At 41.2% G+C, this 16,528-nt stretch overlaps 1 protein-coding gene across 9 annotated transcripts in view; it reads left to right on the top strand.

Moving 5' to 3' along the window:
- camk2d1 (calcium/calmodulin-dependent protein kinase (CaM kinase) II delta 1) overlaps positions 1-16,528 on the top strand; it is a 166,047-nt gene that overhangs the window by 138,821 nt on the left and 10,698 nt on the right. For 2 of the 9 annotated variants that reach the window (XM_024288810.2, XM_036216730.1), the window contains exons 13-16: positions 4,367-4,407; positions 5,803-5,862; positions 7,938-7,982; positions 9,107-9,155. In XM_024288810.2, the coding sequence (XP_024144578.1) occupies positions 4,367-4,407; positions 5,803-5,862; positions 7,938-7,982; positions 9,107-9,155 (195 nt within the window). The remainder of the gene's footprint in view (positions 1-4,366; positions 4,408-5,802; positions 5,863-7,937; positions 7,983-9,106; positions 9,156-16,528) is intronic. The other 7 variants (XM_024288811.2, XM_024288815.2, XM_024288813.2 and 4 more) reach the window with 7 other exon arrangements.

The raw sequence follows: 16,528 nt of genomic DNA, 5'->3' as shown, positions 1-16,528 counted from the left end.
CTGGTTTGTTTGTCAACCCATACTGAACATTTTCTGAAGTTTTTTTTGTTAAGTGGAGCTTAATCTGTTCTCCCCATTCATTTGCCATCAGCAAACTAAAGGTTCACAGCGATCAGCAGTCATGTCTGTTGGGGCCTTTAACAGCAGTGTCACTGAGTATTCTTTTGTAATTCGGCAGACACAGAGGCTTATGTTTTTCATTTCTGTAATTGTATTGTGTAAATATCCTCAGCATTTGCTTTTGTCTCCCCCCCCCCACACCCTTCCCTGTGGTACCATATGTTCAAGGTAAGTCTAAACCTGCCCACTCTGCAGGTCCATCTGCATAATTGGCTTTAACTTGGACACATTTCCTGTCTACTGATCTCCACTTTGCAGCTTTCTTTTTAATTACCATATAAGAGGAAAAGAGATATAATATAAATGTTCTGCATTCTTTTCTATCCAACTTGTAGGCCAGGGGTGCTCATTATGATGGTAAACGATGAGACAGTAGATCGCGAGCCATCTAAAACAAAATCACTCCATGAATAATCCTCCTCGCTTTGAAGCATTTATTTATTAAAGCCCGGGGCAGCCCACGTTCCTCCCCGATTAGAAAATAGACAGAGTCTGATCCATTCATTCAGCCACGGCGGCTGCGGTTCCCAGTTGAGGGAGCCGATCGAGGGAGTGTTGACTGAAGCATGCGCTTTTCGAGCCCTGTTCACAGAGCAGGTACCTGCACTTTGTGCCCTGTGTCGCTGCTGCACAGCCCAGCCAGGCCTGCCACCATACACCATATCGAGTATTAGCAGTCAGTGCTCGCCACCCATTGAGAAGCTTACTCTTGCGAGTTCTAGCTCCAGGGGATATCTGGTTGATCCTGCCAATGGCATGTAGTTGTTTCAAAGATTTAGGAATAAAAAAAAAAAAGAGTGCCAGATGTTGAGCTTTTCTTCCTTATCTTCAGAAAGATGCGAGTGTTCAGTGTCTGACTCATAACTGTGGATCTGCGCGTTATTTTTCTGCACTGGCCTGAGGTCAGTCCTCAAACAGAACCTAGAACGGAAGTTACGCACAATGTTTTTGTCTGTCGGCACATTACACATAACTACTAGTAACACACGGATCGGATTCAACAAGTTGTTAAAGGCAAAATGACAAAAACCTTTGATCATGTTGTAATCTGGTATATTCATCTAAATCTATAATTTCAAAATAATTATCTGATTCACTTAAAAATCTGTTTTTCATAATAAGTATGTATGTTTAAGCACCTAAAAATGAGAAATATATATGTACATATACAGTATTTGTGTATATGTAGTTTTTTGGAGCTTGTCATTTCAAAAATCATATACTGAAAAAGTATGAGCACCCCTGATGTAGGCCAATTTTTAGACTTAAAAAAGAACAAAAACCTTTGAAAGTCTTTTAGGGCTTTCTCTCCTTAAAGATTCTGACTCTGATGTACAAAAATGGCCATCGGATTGTAGTTACTCCTAAAAATAAGCTACACTGGCTTTAGATGAATAACATTATTACGTTTGTTTACAGACTTCTTAAAAGGTCTTCAAAGTTCTTCACTTTTAATTCTACAATAATTCATCAGCCTAAAAGTATTATGTTTGATGTAGCACAGTTTAAATGATCTTAGTGTTCAACTCTGTTGTACACAGAACACAAGCAAAGTAACATCAAAACAGCTTTTTCCTAAAAGATTTGTAGAGTCAGGATGAGTGTATTTCACTCAGTACCTTATTTATTGTTGTTTTACTTTAGTCAGCAGTGCCACAACTCATATATGTCTTTCTTATCTGAGGTTGAACTTTCCCAATAATGCAGCAAGGGCAAGATTTTTTTCCCCAAAAAACACTTTCCTCTGATATGGTTGCCAAAACCTCTGCTGCTGCAAATCTTTCAGCCATCATCAAATACAATGAAGAAAGTAGATTTAATTTGTCTCTGATTTTTTGGCCTGCCCACTAAAAAGAAATTGACAGTCTGTCATCTTTGTGGTTGAACAGTGAGAAATATAAAATCAAGAAACTCGCTTTATTTTATTTTAAGAATCTATATGCACTTGTTTGCATTTCATTGAGGGAAATAAGTAACTAGGGGTGTAATGTTTTATTACATGATCCATGATCACCAGTTTGAATCGTATCATAACTTGTGGTTGACGATACGATTAAAAGTCAATATTGGTTCAATCTGTTTCACTGACCTAAAATGCATCCAGGACATCTTTAAACAAAACTTCAACCAGTGTGACACAGAAATGCATATCTGCAGTGACATGGAGAGGCTATACCTTAACAAATGCATACATGAATACAATTAATGAAACTAAACATCTAGCATGTAGCTGAAATATTAGCTAAATGACAAATTAGCCTAAAAAACTGGTAAAATGTCTCATAATTATATTTAAGAAACACTGGACTAGAGAAAACTATTTTTATTTAGTTTCAGGACCTCCATTTCTGTGCTGAGAGCAGCGCGCTCACTGGGATTCTGCTCGCGAGCGCGCATCACTCACGCTCACGGAAGTATTCAGTCTCTCGCACGAGGACTTTTCCGGCTCATGGAGGAGGAAAAAGCGCTCAAGGGGGTCTCATTGTTTGATGCGTGCGCATAGATTTCTTATTTCTGCATGGAGTTTTGTCATAAATAAAATGCCACATGTGTCTCCCATTCATTCTAAGTGAGACATCCACAGACGGATCTGCTAGCTCCTCCCACACCTGGCGCAGCGTCAGAAACACACTTTTTGAGGAGCAGCAAGCTGTAAATTTGCCACGTGGCAAAAGAGGGGCGGGGCACTCGAATCGCGCTCTGTGTGAAAGCACTTTCAGCGGCTTCAAGGCACTGGACAGCCCACCAATGTCCCGCCTCCAGAGCCATACCTCACCGTGATTGGTTCATTCAGCTCTACACACAACAAGTGCCATTCATATCAGTCTTGCGGGTCTCACTAACATTAATCTTTCATATGAAGACGGGACCGCAAATCATCACCCCGGGGGCCGCAGATGGCCCGCGGGCCGCGAGTTTGAGACCCCTGTTATAGTGCGAATGCCTTACGGCATTCATACAATTAAACCACTAAATATTCTATCCTCTCCCATCATAGTTCAGACTGCAGAAGGGTGGAGTAAAAAGTCACGTTCTATGTGGGTCTGGAACGGCCAGATTGATAAAGAAAAAATTCTGCATCTCTGATGGTGTTTGGGGGGCTGGTTCCGGCCCACGGGCTGTAGTTTAGGTCTTCTCCACTAAAAACCTGCGCGGCAGCAGTTGCCCCTACCATACCCACGAAAACGAGCGGGTTGCATCGTGCTGACGTCAGTACATGTGAATCGCCCCCTCCAGGAAAAGTCAATTCTACCTGCACCGCCCCCAGTGTAACACCAACACTCTGGTGGTCACTCTGTTTCATTACTTTAGATGCGAGGCTCCTTTTAACACCCCCCCAATCCTTTACAAAACGTATGAAGAGAACTGAAGCTCAGAGTTTCCAAGTTACAGCTACATCTGAATGATTTACACATATTTGCAAAGATGAGTGCACCAAAACTCTACCTGATATGTGCAGGAACCTGCTTACCATCTGCAAGAAACATCGGACATTGGGGTGCTGAGGATTTTGACACAAAGTACCCAGTCTTTGCGGCAATACTTATTTCCCTCAATGAAGTGCAAGTACATTTATATCAATTCTTTAAAGTGGATTTCTTGATTTACTATCTAACTGTTCAAGTGATCCTATCATTAGGGTGACAGAATGCCGTCATGTTTTTAGGTGGGTAAACCTACAAAATCAGCAAGGAATCATACTTTCTCCAGACTGACTTGGACTAATTGCTGCTTACTTCTGGCTCCAGCATGTTTACGTGGGGTTCGTAAAAACTGGTGACGCAATTGACCCAATTTGGTTGAAGCCGAAAGTAAGCTCTTTTCTGTGGGCGATGTCACACTCACTCCAATTCTTTGTACCCAGTCAATGATGTCAACTGAAGCTGGTGTTCCTTCATCAGCCACAAATACATAAAGCATTAGTCTTTGCTGACATGATTTAAGCTTGCCTCTCCCCCAATCAGTGTTTGTTTGGTAGCTTGGCATAATGTCCAAAATGATCAGAAGAAAGCAGATAAAGGAGATAAAATGCAGTTGAAAGATAAAAGTTTCCTTTGCATTTTTAAAGTTTGATTTCTCACTTGAGTTTTGGCTTTTTAGCCCCATTCTTTGTTTCCAGCTCCTACAGCACAAGCTTTGGGCCAGCTTGTAATTGGCTGAGCTTGAACACAATGCGTGAGTGTGTGTGTGTGCGTGCACGCACAAGTGTTTCATTCTCATTGACTTTTTTTTTCTTTCCTTTCAGCAGCCAAGAGTCTGCTGACCAAAAAGCCAGACAGTGTCAAAGTAAGTCTGTCAGGATTTCTCCTTTATTTTCTGTACTGTTCTTCTTATATCTAACTGTATTTTTCAGTGAATTTGCTGGCTCAAACATACTTGTTGTCGGCTTAAGTTGTGCTTGAATATGTGTGGAAAGCTCAGATTTATAGGACGGTTGTGGACTTTCTCACGGCTCACAGGGCAGTTAATTCCCAAATGTTGTCCATTTGGTTGCTCTCTCATTCGTCCGTGGTCATGTAAAGCTGGATCACCTCTCAGATCTTCACCAGTTTCTCTGCTGTACAGGAGCAGCATGTTTTAAATGCTGGTCTGACACAGCAGATTGGCTCATGAGACTTCATGGACCCTTTATGGTGATGACCATTGAACAGTAGGTCAGAAAACAAATGGGAAGGTGTAAGCAGCAGGGTTGGGAATCACTGGAATGGAAACACCAGTGTTTATGCCTTAACATTAGGTTTTACCAAAAGACATTCTGGATTATCTGCAGTAACTGTTTTGGTATGTGGAGAATATATTGCAAACTTGAACATCAGCAGGACTTGGCTGTGTTTCATCTGTTAACTTGCCTCTGTGCAGTGATCTCAAACTTCAGCCGTGAAGGGGCTCCTCTGCTCTGTCTTGACATCCCACTTTTAAAGGGCTAGCTAAGCACTTCAGTTGAACAGGTTTAGGTTTTCACAAATCTACACAAAAGTTTAGTAATATTATCCAATTGTTGGCTATATTTAAGATAACCATTTTTACACAGCTTACTTCAGCAGAGAGTTGTTTGCTTCTAGTTACTGTAGTGCATAGACAACCGTTTGTTTAGCTCATACATTCTACAATTTATAATAACATTGCCTAAACTGTTTTTTTAACTATGTTCTACTATATTTATAAAGATCATGAATTGGTGATTCCAGACATGATTAATATTTGTATTAGATTTTTGTGGAACAGATCACAGATATTGGAGTGCTGGGATACTCATTATCCCCATGTGGAGCCCATAGCTTAACTTTGGCAAAGCATTACTGAAGCCATTAGATATGCTAAGTGACTTAATGACAGTAGACAAAGAAGAAGCCTTGCTGTTTTAAACTCTGTTCAATGTAGGCATTGATCCCTGAATTCAAATGTCATCTTTAGCTCTGCTTGTTCTTAGGTTGTAATCAGCATGTATTTGACCAAAAGCAAAGGAGAGTCGTCTTCGATTTTACATGCCATAGATTTTTAAAAAGACTGATCTAGAGTTTTGTATAAGAATGTTGTGCCAACTGAGTAATGAAAGCTTAATGTCATTTTTTTCTTGACTGCATATTGAGAGAAAGTGTTCCACTCTTCCCTTCTTAGCAGCTGTGTTTGCTCACTATGCCAGTCCATCTGTCTACCTGTCTGTCCACTGTGTCCCTCCAGATCAACAACAAGGCTAATGTGGTCACCAGCTCCAAAGAGCCGGTCCCCTCTGCTTCTCTGGTACACTGCCTGCCTGCCTCACTGGCTTTGGCTGTTTGCATGACCGACTGTATCTTCTGTATCTATCCATACCTGCAGTCGCATTCCTCCTCATCTTGTTAAACTATTGTTTACCACATCTTTACTTCCTACTTGGAGTCTATTTTTCATGCATAAATAGCTAAAAAAAAATTCAAACTGCTTTTAACTTTAAAAGTAACTTAAGATGCAGCTTTCCTCACCAACTTAGCCCTCCGGTTTTGGAAAGGTCACTGCACAATTTTGCTTCATTATTGGAAGGAAAAACATCCAAATATAAAGTAGAAATAACTTTTAAAGGGGTCATACCATGATTTTCTTAAGCCTTTCAGAATGAACTATATCCACATGTACGATCATATATTACCTTCAGTACACTAAAAAACTCAATTTTGAAATACAAGTGATTTTTCGTGAATTTTTTCCTACCTGGAAGTAAAATAACTTGATTCCTGAAGCTCCGCCTGCAGCTGCATGTGGCTGCCGCCCATTTCATGACATCATTTTGGAGCCGGCTTTAGCAGCGTGTCTGCCTTTCTCTCACGAAAATAAACAATATTAAACTTCTTCAAAGATGGATGCACATACCATATCTGCCTTAGCAGCCCCAGCCATCACTACACTGGTTCACAACACAAATACACTCTGCGTCTGCATGACTAGACAAGTTGGGGGGGTCTTAAGGGAGACCTGCGTATAAAGTAATGAACTCCTGTTTGAGCTGGAATTTATTGAAAAAAAGGACACGACTGGAAGATATATGGTATATATATATATATATGGTAACTTAAAAGCTCACAATTTTTTTTTAATGGTATGACCTCTTGGCACATGTGGGGAATGTAATTTATCCACTTTCATTATTTTTTTTGCTATGTTTTTTATTGAATTTCCTTTTGGAGAAGTTTTACCATCTTGACCATTGTTTGAATGGCAGTTCCTTTCTGTCAGCTCACACTGGTCTGTAGACCCCCTTTAATGTAAAAAGCAGAAAGATTCATTATTTAAAGTATTTTTATACTTCTCCATTGTTCTTTTATACTACAAAAAGGTCACAAATACTCAACATGTTTGAAGAGCCGAGGTTACCCTCTTGCCAGGGTTGTACTGTGGGGGCTGTCTGCTCACCTCTGGATTGCTTTTAGGCTTTGCTGAACAGACGGCATTCCCCTCTGTTGTTGATGAAGGCTGCTGCCACAGTTTTAAGACTCTACTGTCATTTTTTTAATTACGATGGAAGCTTCCAAGTAGTAAACTGGTGGAGCACTCGCTCTTCCTGTGCATAAGTTTCTATAGATGATCTAAATCTTAATGTTTGATGGCAAGTCCAACCCTCCAGTGTAATGTTTTCAGATGCTGCTGATCTTCCCCAAACTTGCTTTTCTACTGAAACTTTATACAGTTCATTGAGAAAATAGGAGATAATTTTCTGAATCAAAGAAATGTTTTTGATATACACAACAGTACAAGTTGACAGTTCACCTGCTTTCCTTCTGGTGGCTGTAGTCCTTGCCTGACTCATGTTCATCCATCCTATATTCAAATCCCCTGAATCCCTGTTTTTGGACTGTGTGAGGAAGCCACGTATACCGGAGGGAGAACATGCAAATTCTACACAGGATTCTAGCTGGGACTTGAACCGGGGCCTGCAGGGTGCTGTCACTATTTTAACCCTTATTCAACAGTAAATTGTTCTGCAATAGAGTTGAGTGAAAGTTAAGCAGGAATTCTCATTTCTGTTCTCTCTTGTATGTATTTGGCATGTTGGATGTGAAGTTGTGTGGAAAGTGGTTAAACTTTTGAAAATGTGACCTCTGTTCACTGTTAGTTCGGCATGGTGTTGCTCTAAAACTGTTGTCTTGCAGTTGAAGCTGGTTGAAATATGCTCATCTGCAGTGAAACTCAGCTGCTGTCATTCCTTCTGTGTGACTGTGCTGGTCTGCAGTCGCCCATGTCCTCTTCTGCAGTTTTTCTTCTTCCTGGCAGTCTTTACTTCCTAACACACTTTCATGTTGCAACATCATCTTCCTCCTCTGCCGCTGCTCCTCTCAAATCAGGAGCCTCAATCCACTGTTATCCACAACCCGCCGGATGGAAATAAGGTATACAGCTGACTCAAGGCTGGTGTCCAGCTGTAGATTGCTGCTAACGTGCCTTTAGATTTAGAGCCTGAACGTTGCTGTCTGTGTTCCATTTGTCTGTACTAAAGCTTAAAAAAAGATGAAAACAAGGAGCTGCAGGGTCAGCTTGTTTTTAAATGCTGCATGTTTCCCCCACAAAAGTCATGCAAAACATTGCCATTGTGAACTGCTGCAATGTTATTGTAATATTTGATAAGGTGCTCACTCCATTTTGTCAGATGTGAAACTTTGAAAGCTGTGGAGTGGTGTTGCATGCTGCTGGAACTGCAGACACATGGAGACCAAAGCGGTTCCAGCTCAAATCTGTCTTCACATGAAATTATCTACATGTCTTGACGCTCTGCATTTAGACATGTAGATCTTCATTATGATGGAAAACTATATTAAGTGGGAAGGCATGCATGTGTGTGTTGATGCTTCTTGCTGCTTCATGCTACATGATGCCGTTATTATCCATACTGTTAGTTTTTCATCTACAGTGAGCAATAGGAATACCAAGAAGATTTGTGGCTTGTATTTGTAAGTAGTGTCATAGTATCAAGTAGATTCCCAGTTTAATGTGGAAATAAATGGGCAGAATTCTGCTGCTATTGTCAGTCCTGCACAGACATGTCACTCTGTTAAGGGCTCATCCTTTACACAAGCCCATGAGGTGAGATGTTTCTGTAAGGAATCCGTTTATCTCCTCTTTTTCATGTGACTAAGTGAATGCAGCTTAAGGGGACTACATGCTGACATGTATGATTGATATACTTTGAGGTTTTCAAATTTGCAAAAGCTTGACCTTACTTGACTTTTATGATTTGAAACGAAACAAAGGGAAAAAAAGCTTCAGACATTAAGATTGTTCTCGTCTTACTTGCACTCTTCATTTGTCTTGGTGAAGCTGCTGGAAGATCCAAGCTCTAATTGAACTGGTTTTAAAAGTGTATCTAAACGGTAATTCTGAATCATAAAAAGTAGAAGCTGATCTTGTTTTTTTGTGTTCCTTGTATTTCATAGAGAGGATGCTTCTGAGGTGTGGGGCATTTCTGGTTGTTGAGCGCTTCTTTGCTTTGTCTCACTCAGGACCCTTGTTTTTGCAGGAGTCCAGTGAGAGCACAAACACCACCATCGAGGACGAGGATGTGAGAGGTAGGAAGCTGCAGGCTTTCAAAGCCTCTGTCTGTTGGAAGAAAAATGTCTTCTCCCTACATTTAAAAATTCCCCTTGACAATTTCCTTTTTTTTTGGCATTAGTTATTTTCGCTCTGCCATTTAATGTTGTTTTTTGTTGAGTCATGTGGATGTATTTTACACACTAGTGTGAATAGAAGTCACACATCACTAAAATGCAAACATCTAGGCCACGTCATGATCGGATCATGAAGGATCTACCAAATATCAGATCCTCTGATGGGGTTACAGTGTTGTACAGGTCAGGCTGAACCATTGACTATATAGAGATGGACAAACCACCTGTGACATCTTCCATAGAAAATGCCTTACCTCCAGGTCCAACAAAATGAATTCAATTCATGCGCCATTTTTTCAAGTTAACAGCACGAGATATTTGAATGACTCAGAATTCAAAGGGTCAGCAAGAAGACTTCCAGAATGTTCTTTACAATATTTGCGTATAGTTCTGTTTGAGTTACTGGGCTGTAAAATCCAGTTTGGCTTGTTTTTATTGGTGCTGCTTTGTCATTGGGGCTGTGAGGAAAAACCAGTTTGGGATTTGGTTCTTCTTTAGATTTGAACGGCTTCAGATGGACGTGGGTAATGTCTTTGCTTCAGGACCCAATGTGAATCTGACGTAAACGTTTGTCCATTTGAATTCAAGTAAAATAAGCCTGTAAATATTGCCTTTGTCACTGACACTTCCTGTTGATTGCTTCCTGGTGGTGTTACTCTTGTTGGAGTCCTCCCCCCCACACACACACACACCCTGCTTCACACAGAAGACAGACAGCCAAGCTGTGAAAAGTAATCACAACTGATTAAACCACATCAATAAACTAAAGTGCTGCGCCACAATTTCAACTAAGATTTCTACAAATGGTGTTGAAGCAAGAATAAAAGTAATTAATTAGATTACTCGCTTACTTAACACCTAAAGCCATTAGTATCACTGTTCTACTTAAATTGTATTACTCAAAACACTGGTCATCATTTTTATGGCAACCATTCTCTTATCAGGAGTGAGCTTGTTGGAAAGCCACACCCCTTCCACTGAAAGTGAGCTCTGGCCAATCCGTCAAATGGGGACCATGCTTTTATTGAGGAATCTGATTCAATTTTTAATTTGAATAACTTCGGATATAGAAAAAAATATCTTTAAAAAAATGAGGTTATCAAGAACATGTTAAAATGACGAAGCAGAGCAAGATGGCTTATTCTGACAATAGAATTAAGGGAATATGAAGTCATATAGAGATGATATGTCCAGTTCTGCGGTTGAACCCAAACCCACTTATTTCTGCCTTTTGGTGACCAATACTCAAAGAACCTGAAGACCTTTAGGTCTAAGATTTCTTTGAAGAAAATGAACTGTTTTTGGTGGAGCAAGATAATCGCTATTACTTCTTTTAGACTTTTCTGATGTTTTGGGGGTTAAAGGTTTGGCAGGAGTGTTTTGTTGGAACACATCATGAATGCTAAATAACACGGGGGGTTGAGAATGAAGTGAAAGTGATCGCAGATGAATGCAAAGGGGTGCAGAACTAATATTTGTGGTAGTTGAATTTATCATGTTGCTGTCTCACTAACCTGTTAATTTTTTCATGCTAACTGTGCATGTTAACATTGTGTCGAGAGGTTCTTGTGTAGAGTACATGTTCCACTCTTAGGAAAGCTTCAGAACATCCAGTAAAATGTATTGCAGGTGGTGGGACTTGGCAAATATTCATTTACTCTATGATCATTTCATTTGCTTAAATCATCCCCACTCTTGGTTTGTTTCTGAGCTTTCACCCTTCTGCACAGTGCTCAGTATGTTCCATCCACATGACATCGTTTTGGACTCAAGAGAGTGAAGTGATCATTTCATGCAGATGTCCCATGTTCTCTTCATTTCATGTCTGTCTCGTTTCTCTTGTCATCCCTGCTGTATCTCCTTGCCCTCCATCCTCCCTGTCGTCCTTATTACTCCTTCATCTCGCATTAAAAAATCTGCCACTCCGAACATTTCAGACCCCTCAACCTCTTGGGATCCCTCTTCCCTCTGCTCCTCACAGTTCTCCTTCTCCTCCTCATCCTCCTCATCCTCCTCTTGCTGGTATTCTCCCAGTGTTTGGTCCAGTGGAGAGGAGTGCAGCCATTTTCTACTGTGGGCACTGATGGCTGCCCATCTGCTGCTCTTCTTCACATCTTCCTTCCTGGTTTTATTCTCTGATCATCCGAACGTATGCCACTGCAGCCGCCTTCACACACCCACGCAAGGGGCTGTCTCCCAGCAGAATGTGCCCCCAGCCAGTCAGGGCATCACCAGCTCCCAGTGTAAGTGCTGCTTCTGAATAGTTGGTACGAAGCCGTTTTCCCTCCTTCTGAGCTGGATTTCAAAGAGGTGGAAGCTGGGCAAAACCCACAAACATCCAAATAAACAGTGTATTTAGAGTTGTCAGTCTTGTTCTGGTGTTGGATATGCATGGATTCTTTTTTACTCTTTTCAAAGGGACATTTTATAGCTCCAGAAAAAACACGCATCCATTTCTGTTTCGCTGGTTGCTCTTAGTTGCCATTGTTTGTTAAAGCAATGCTGTAAAAAACAACTTTTAAAATAATATTTGAGTAATTTAGCAGCAGTAATGTGTTAAGTCTGAGCAGAATTACCAGTAGATTATGGCTGTTCAAATATAAAACTACAGCTAAAGAGCTCCCCCTTGTGATCAGAAGCTACAATGACTGTTTGGATCTACCATGTCCAAAAAGCTTAAATGTATATGCCAGGGGTGTCAAACTCATTTTGGTTCAGGGACCGCATTCAACACGTCTGATCTGAAGTGGGTCGGACCAGTAACATAATAGCAAAATAACCTTTGTTCAACTTGTTATCCGTAGCTTTGTTTTTGTCTCGTTTTTTTCTTAGTTGGAAAAAATGCCACAAACAACCTAGTAGTCTAATCACTTATTACACTTTCATTCACAGAGTCCAATGCATTTCAAATAAAATGGATTTCACTTAAAGGGGCCATACCATGATTTTCTTAAGCCTTCCAGAGTGAACTATATCCATTTATATCAGGGGTCCCCAAACTACGGCCCACCCCTGCATTTGGACCGTCCTCCAAAAACTTTCAGCGACTCATCATTATTTTTTTTGTCAATCTGGTCACATGATCCAGACCCTCGTAGAACGTGACTTTTTATTACTGTGCCTCTCGCTGAACTCCCCTTAAAATCCTCGTCAAATAGAACATAACACAGAGTTCTCTTTCCACACTACAGCTCTCCTGGTCTCAGTGCGATCATGTTGCTACATTTTTTTAAGCAGCACACCCTGTTCTGTGTCTTGATTGGCTGGAGACCTTGTCAATCAATCTTTTCCATGTCGGTGGAGAAACGTGGAGCTCCTGAGACCTTCAGAAATCTGTGGTCTCGATCAGATCTTAGTTTTCATTCTGTAATCCTGGATTTATAAATCTCCATGTCTGTCTGAGAAGACTGGGGAAAGTGTGTAGTGAGGAGTTTGACATCTGTAATCTGAATTCACGGGTTTCATTTATTGATCACCCACAAGCTGAGAAAAGGGACTTGTGCATTTATTTTATCCCGGTTTATTTCTACACGCAGGGGGATAGGTGTGTGAAACTACTCTATTATTATTTAGCCACGAGAGACGGAGAGAGACTCGTGCTGTCTGCCTATTGAGGTCGCTAAACATCACTATTTAGATACACTCAGTTAGGACTTTAAAAGGCACATGAGATAAACCCATTGTAGATACCACCTAACCAACTATAGTGTGCTCATTTGTTGTGACAGTTTTAGGCCTAAGTTTTCAAGCTGGCATGGAAGAAGAAAGGCTTCGAACACGAAGAGAGGAGAGTGTACGTTGACCATGATTATGCTCCAGAAGTGATGACGATGAGGAAGGAGTACAACGAGGCAAAGAAGATCCTGAGGGACAAGAAAATCAGATTTCAAACTCCATTCCCAGCAAAACTCCGAGTCTTCTATGAGGGAGAGATGTGCAATAGACGTGCTGAGAAATAAACTCAGCGATTTCTAAACTTAAAAATAATAAAAGCCCTGTTGCGGATGGGTATACATCAGAGTGGTACAAAATTTAAGGGCAACATTAACGCCATTACTGTACAAGGTATGTAACTGGATATTCAGAGGGGGAGAGACCCCAGTTTCTTGGAAGGAAGCAATCATATCTACAATTGCAAAGGAGGGAAAAGATGAAACTACCGGCCTACAAGTGTACTTAATGTAGATTATAGACTTTTTACTCCAATACTGGCAAGAAGAATAGATAAAATTCTCCCAGATATAAAACAGAGGCAGACACATGATAATATTCGTAGAACGTTACATATAATGCAGCATATTAAGAGAAATTAGTTGGAAGCTTTGATCATGGGGATGGACGCAGAGAAAGCATTTGATTCAGTTGCGAATTTTTATTTAAGGTTATGCATAAGTTTAATTTTCATGAAAACATTATCAGGAAAATCAAATCTCTATACGCAAGCCCTACAGCAAGAATTAAGATCAACGAGAGTTTATCTAATGTAATAAAATTAGAAAGGGGGTGTAGGGATGCTCAGTGAGTCCACTACTTTTTGCTATCTTCTTGGAACCATTAAGCCAGTGGATAAAACAACTGGATGCCATTAAAGGGATAAATAATAAAGGGGTAGAGAAGATAGCTTCATCTGCAGATGATATTTTGATTTATTTTGAAAATCCAAATATGTCCCTCCCTGTACTCATGAAAACTTTACAGAATTTGGTAAAATTTCAGGATGCAAAATAAATATGCAGAAGACTTGGGTTATTACTTTTAATTACAAACCAAACCAGGACATTAGACAAAACTATGAGATGAAATGGGACCAAAAATCACAAAAGTTTTTAGGTATTAACCTAAAAAACAAATTTGAAAAATTAAAATCTATAAACTACGAACCAATAATATCAAAGATAAAAACAGACTTGGTAAAATTGAGTTTAATACCATTTCTGAACCTAACTTCGTGAATTGAAGTGATTAAAATGAACATATTTCCCAGCCCATTACATTTATTTCAAAATCTCTCGGTTAAAGTAAAAGAGAATTTAAGGAGTGGTACAAAGTGATATCTAGATATATTTGGCAAGGTGCAAAACCTAGAATTAAATATAGAAGATTGTAATTGACAAAAGGGAATGGAGCTTTGGCCCTACCCTGTCTAAAAAGGTATTATCAAGCGGCACAGTTGAAAGTGTTAATGCACATATCTGACCCTGGATACAGAGCCAAATGGAAGGATAAAAAACTGAGAGCAGTTGAAGGGATTCCACTACAGGCAATTATATATGATCGTAATTTAGACAAGTAAATAAGCAAAGGTGTAAACCCATGGCTTGTAGTCCACTAAAGATTTGGGCTAATATAGTAAAGAAACACAACTTAACTGGGCAGTGCAGACTTCTGAGATGGATAGGATACGATGTGGACTTTACACCAAATAAACTAGATAGTAAATTTAGACAGTGGAAAAATGGACCGAGGATGTTTTGGGAGTTGATTAAAAACACAGAGATGATGAGTTTTCAGGAAGTGAAAGACTTGTATAGGTTAGAAAATCAAGACTTTCATCAATATTTACAACTTGGACACTGTCTTAGACAAGAAATAAAAAAAATAAACTTTGATACATCCCAGCCAAGCTTGATAAAAATTATTAATGACTCATGTAAATCACAGAATACTAAGAAAATTATTTCCAAATTATGCACTGCTCTTGAGGATTTGAAAGGGGACAACACAGAATATATAAAAAACAGATGAGAAAGAGAAGCCAACATGGAAATTTCAGTGGAGGATTGGGGAGAGATAAATGAATATCAATGGAAAACTACAAAGTCAGGGCTTTGGAGAGAGTTTGGGTGGCGCCCTCCGTGGCGAACGTGTTTGCTCGCGTCTCTCTAGAATGCCAGCTTTTTGTAGTTTTTTGCGTGTTTTTTGCACTTTCCGCACTCCATAGATGCCATGCAGGGCTGGCAAATGACAGACAGGCACTACTTTACATTGCCGATTTGCACAATTTTGGATTTAAAGGATTTATACCTTCGGATCTGCAACTCATTGTTCGTCCCCGTGACCACCACCGCCAGCAGGAAGGCTCCGGCTCGCCGGCTTCCTATGACCTAGCCGACCCAAGGAGAGTGCTTCGGAAACGGAGCCGCAAGAGGGGCAAGAGGGGAGGGCTCCACGCTAGGCTGAAACCCGTGTGGCGCGACCACCGCTGCACAGCCTTCTGCTAGCTAACGTGCGGTCTCTAGAAAACAACTGGACGAACTAAGAGCCAGGATTACAACACAGCGGGAAAGAAAAGGGTGCTGAGCTCTTATTTTCACCAAAACCTGGCTTTCAGGAAACGTCCCAGATTCCGCTGTTCAGCTACAGACGCACTCCATTCATCGGGGAGACCAGACAGCAGGTTCCGGTAAGGCGAAAGGGGGCGGCGTGTGTGTGTTTATCAACAACACGTGGTGTGAGCATGGACGGCTTCTACTCCACTGCTGACTCTGGGCGCATGTGGAGGGGCCTGCAGCACATCACAGACTACAGGAACGGCTCCAGTACCATTCGGGCTACGGACAGCCTGCCGGACAACCTCAATACCTTCTATGCACGCTTTGAGACCTCCACCCCCCATGCAGAGAGGAGGCCCAACGACTCAAGAGCCACCACTCCCTCCTCACCCCCACCAGTCGTCACATCAGCCCAGGTAAACAAAGCCCTGAGGAGGATCAACCCCCGCAAGGCGGCAGGACCGGACAACATTCCTGGTCGAGCCCTCAGAGCATGTGCCAACGAGCTGACAGACGTTCTCACCTCCATATTCAACCTCTCCCTCTGCCAGAGAACTATCCCCTCCTGCTTCAAAATCACCACAGTTGTCCCCCTCCCTAAGAAGAGCCCCCCCATATACAGTCTATGCTACAGGCCAGTACCCCTCACTCCAATCATTATGAAGTGTTTTGAGAGAGTGGTGCTGACCCACATTCAGAGCAGCATTCCGGACACACTAGACCCCCTGCAGTACGCCTACCGGCCCAACAGGTCCACCTCAGACGCCATCGCTGCAGCACTGCACATCTCCCTCTCACATCTGGAGAATAAAGACTCCTACATCAGGATGCTCTTTATTGACTACAGTTCTGCATTCAACACGGTGGTCCCCCACAAGCTCACACACAAACTACTCTCTCTTGGACTACACCCCCCCATCTGTGACTGGCTCCTGGACTTTCTGACTGGCAGGCCTCAGTCTGTCAGAATAGGGAACAGGACCTCAGCCAGCATTACTACTA

Source organism: Oryzias melastigma, linkage group LG18 (genome assembly GCF_002922805.2).
Source record: "Oryzias melastigma strain HK-1 linkage group LG18, ASM292280v2, whole genome shotgun sequence".
NCBI lineage: Eukaryota > Metazoa > Chordata > Actinopteri > Beloniformes > Adrianichthyidae > Oryzias > Oryzias melastigma.
This window is presented reverse-complemented; position numbering and strand designations above follow the sequence as displayed.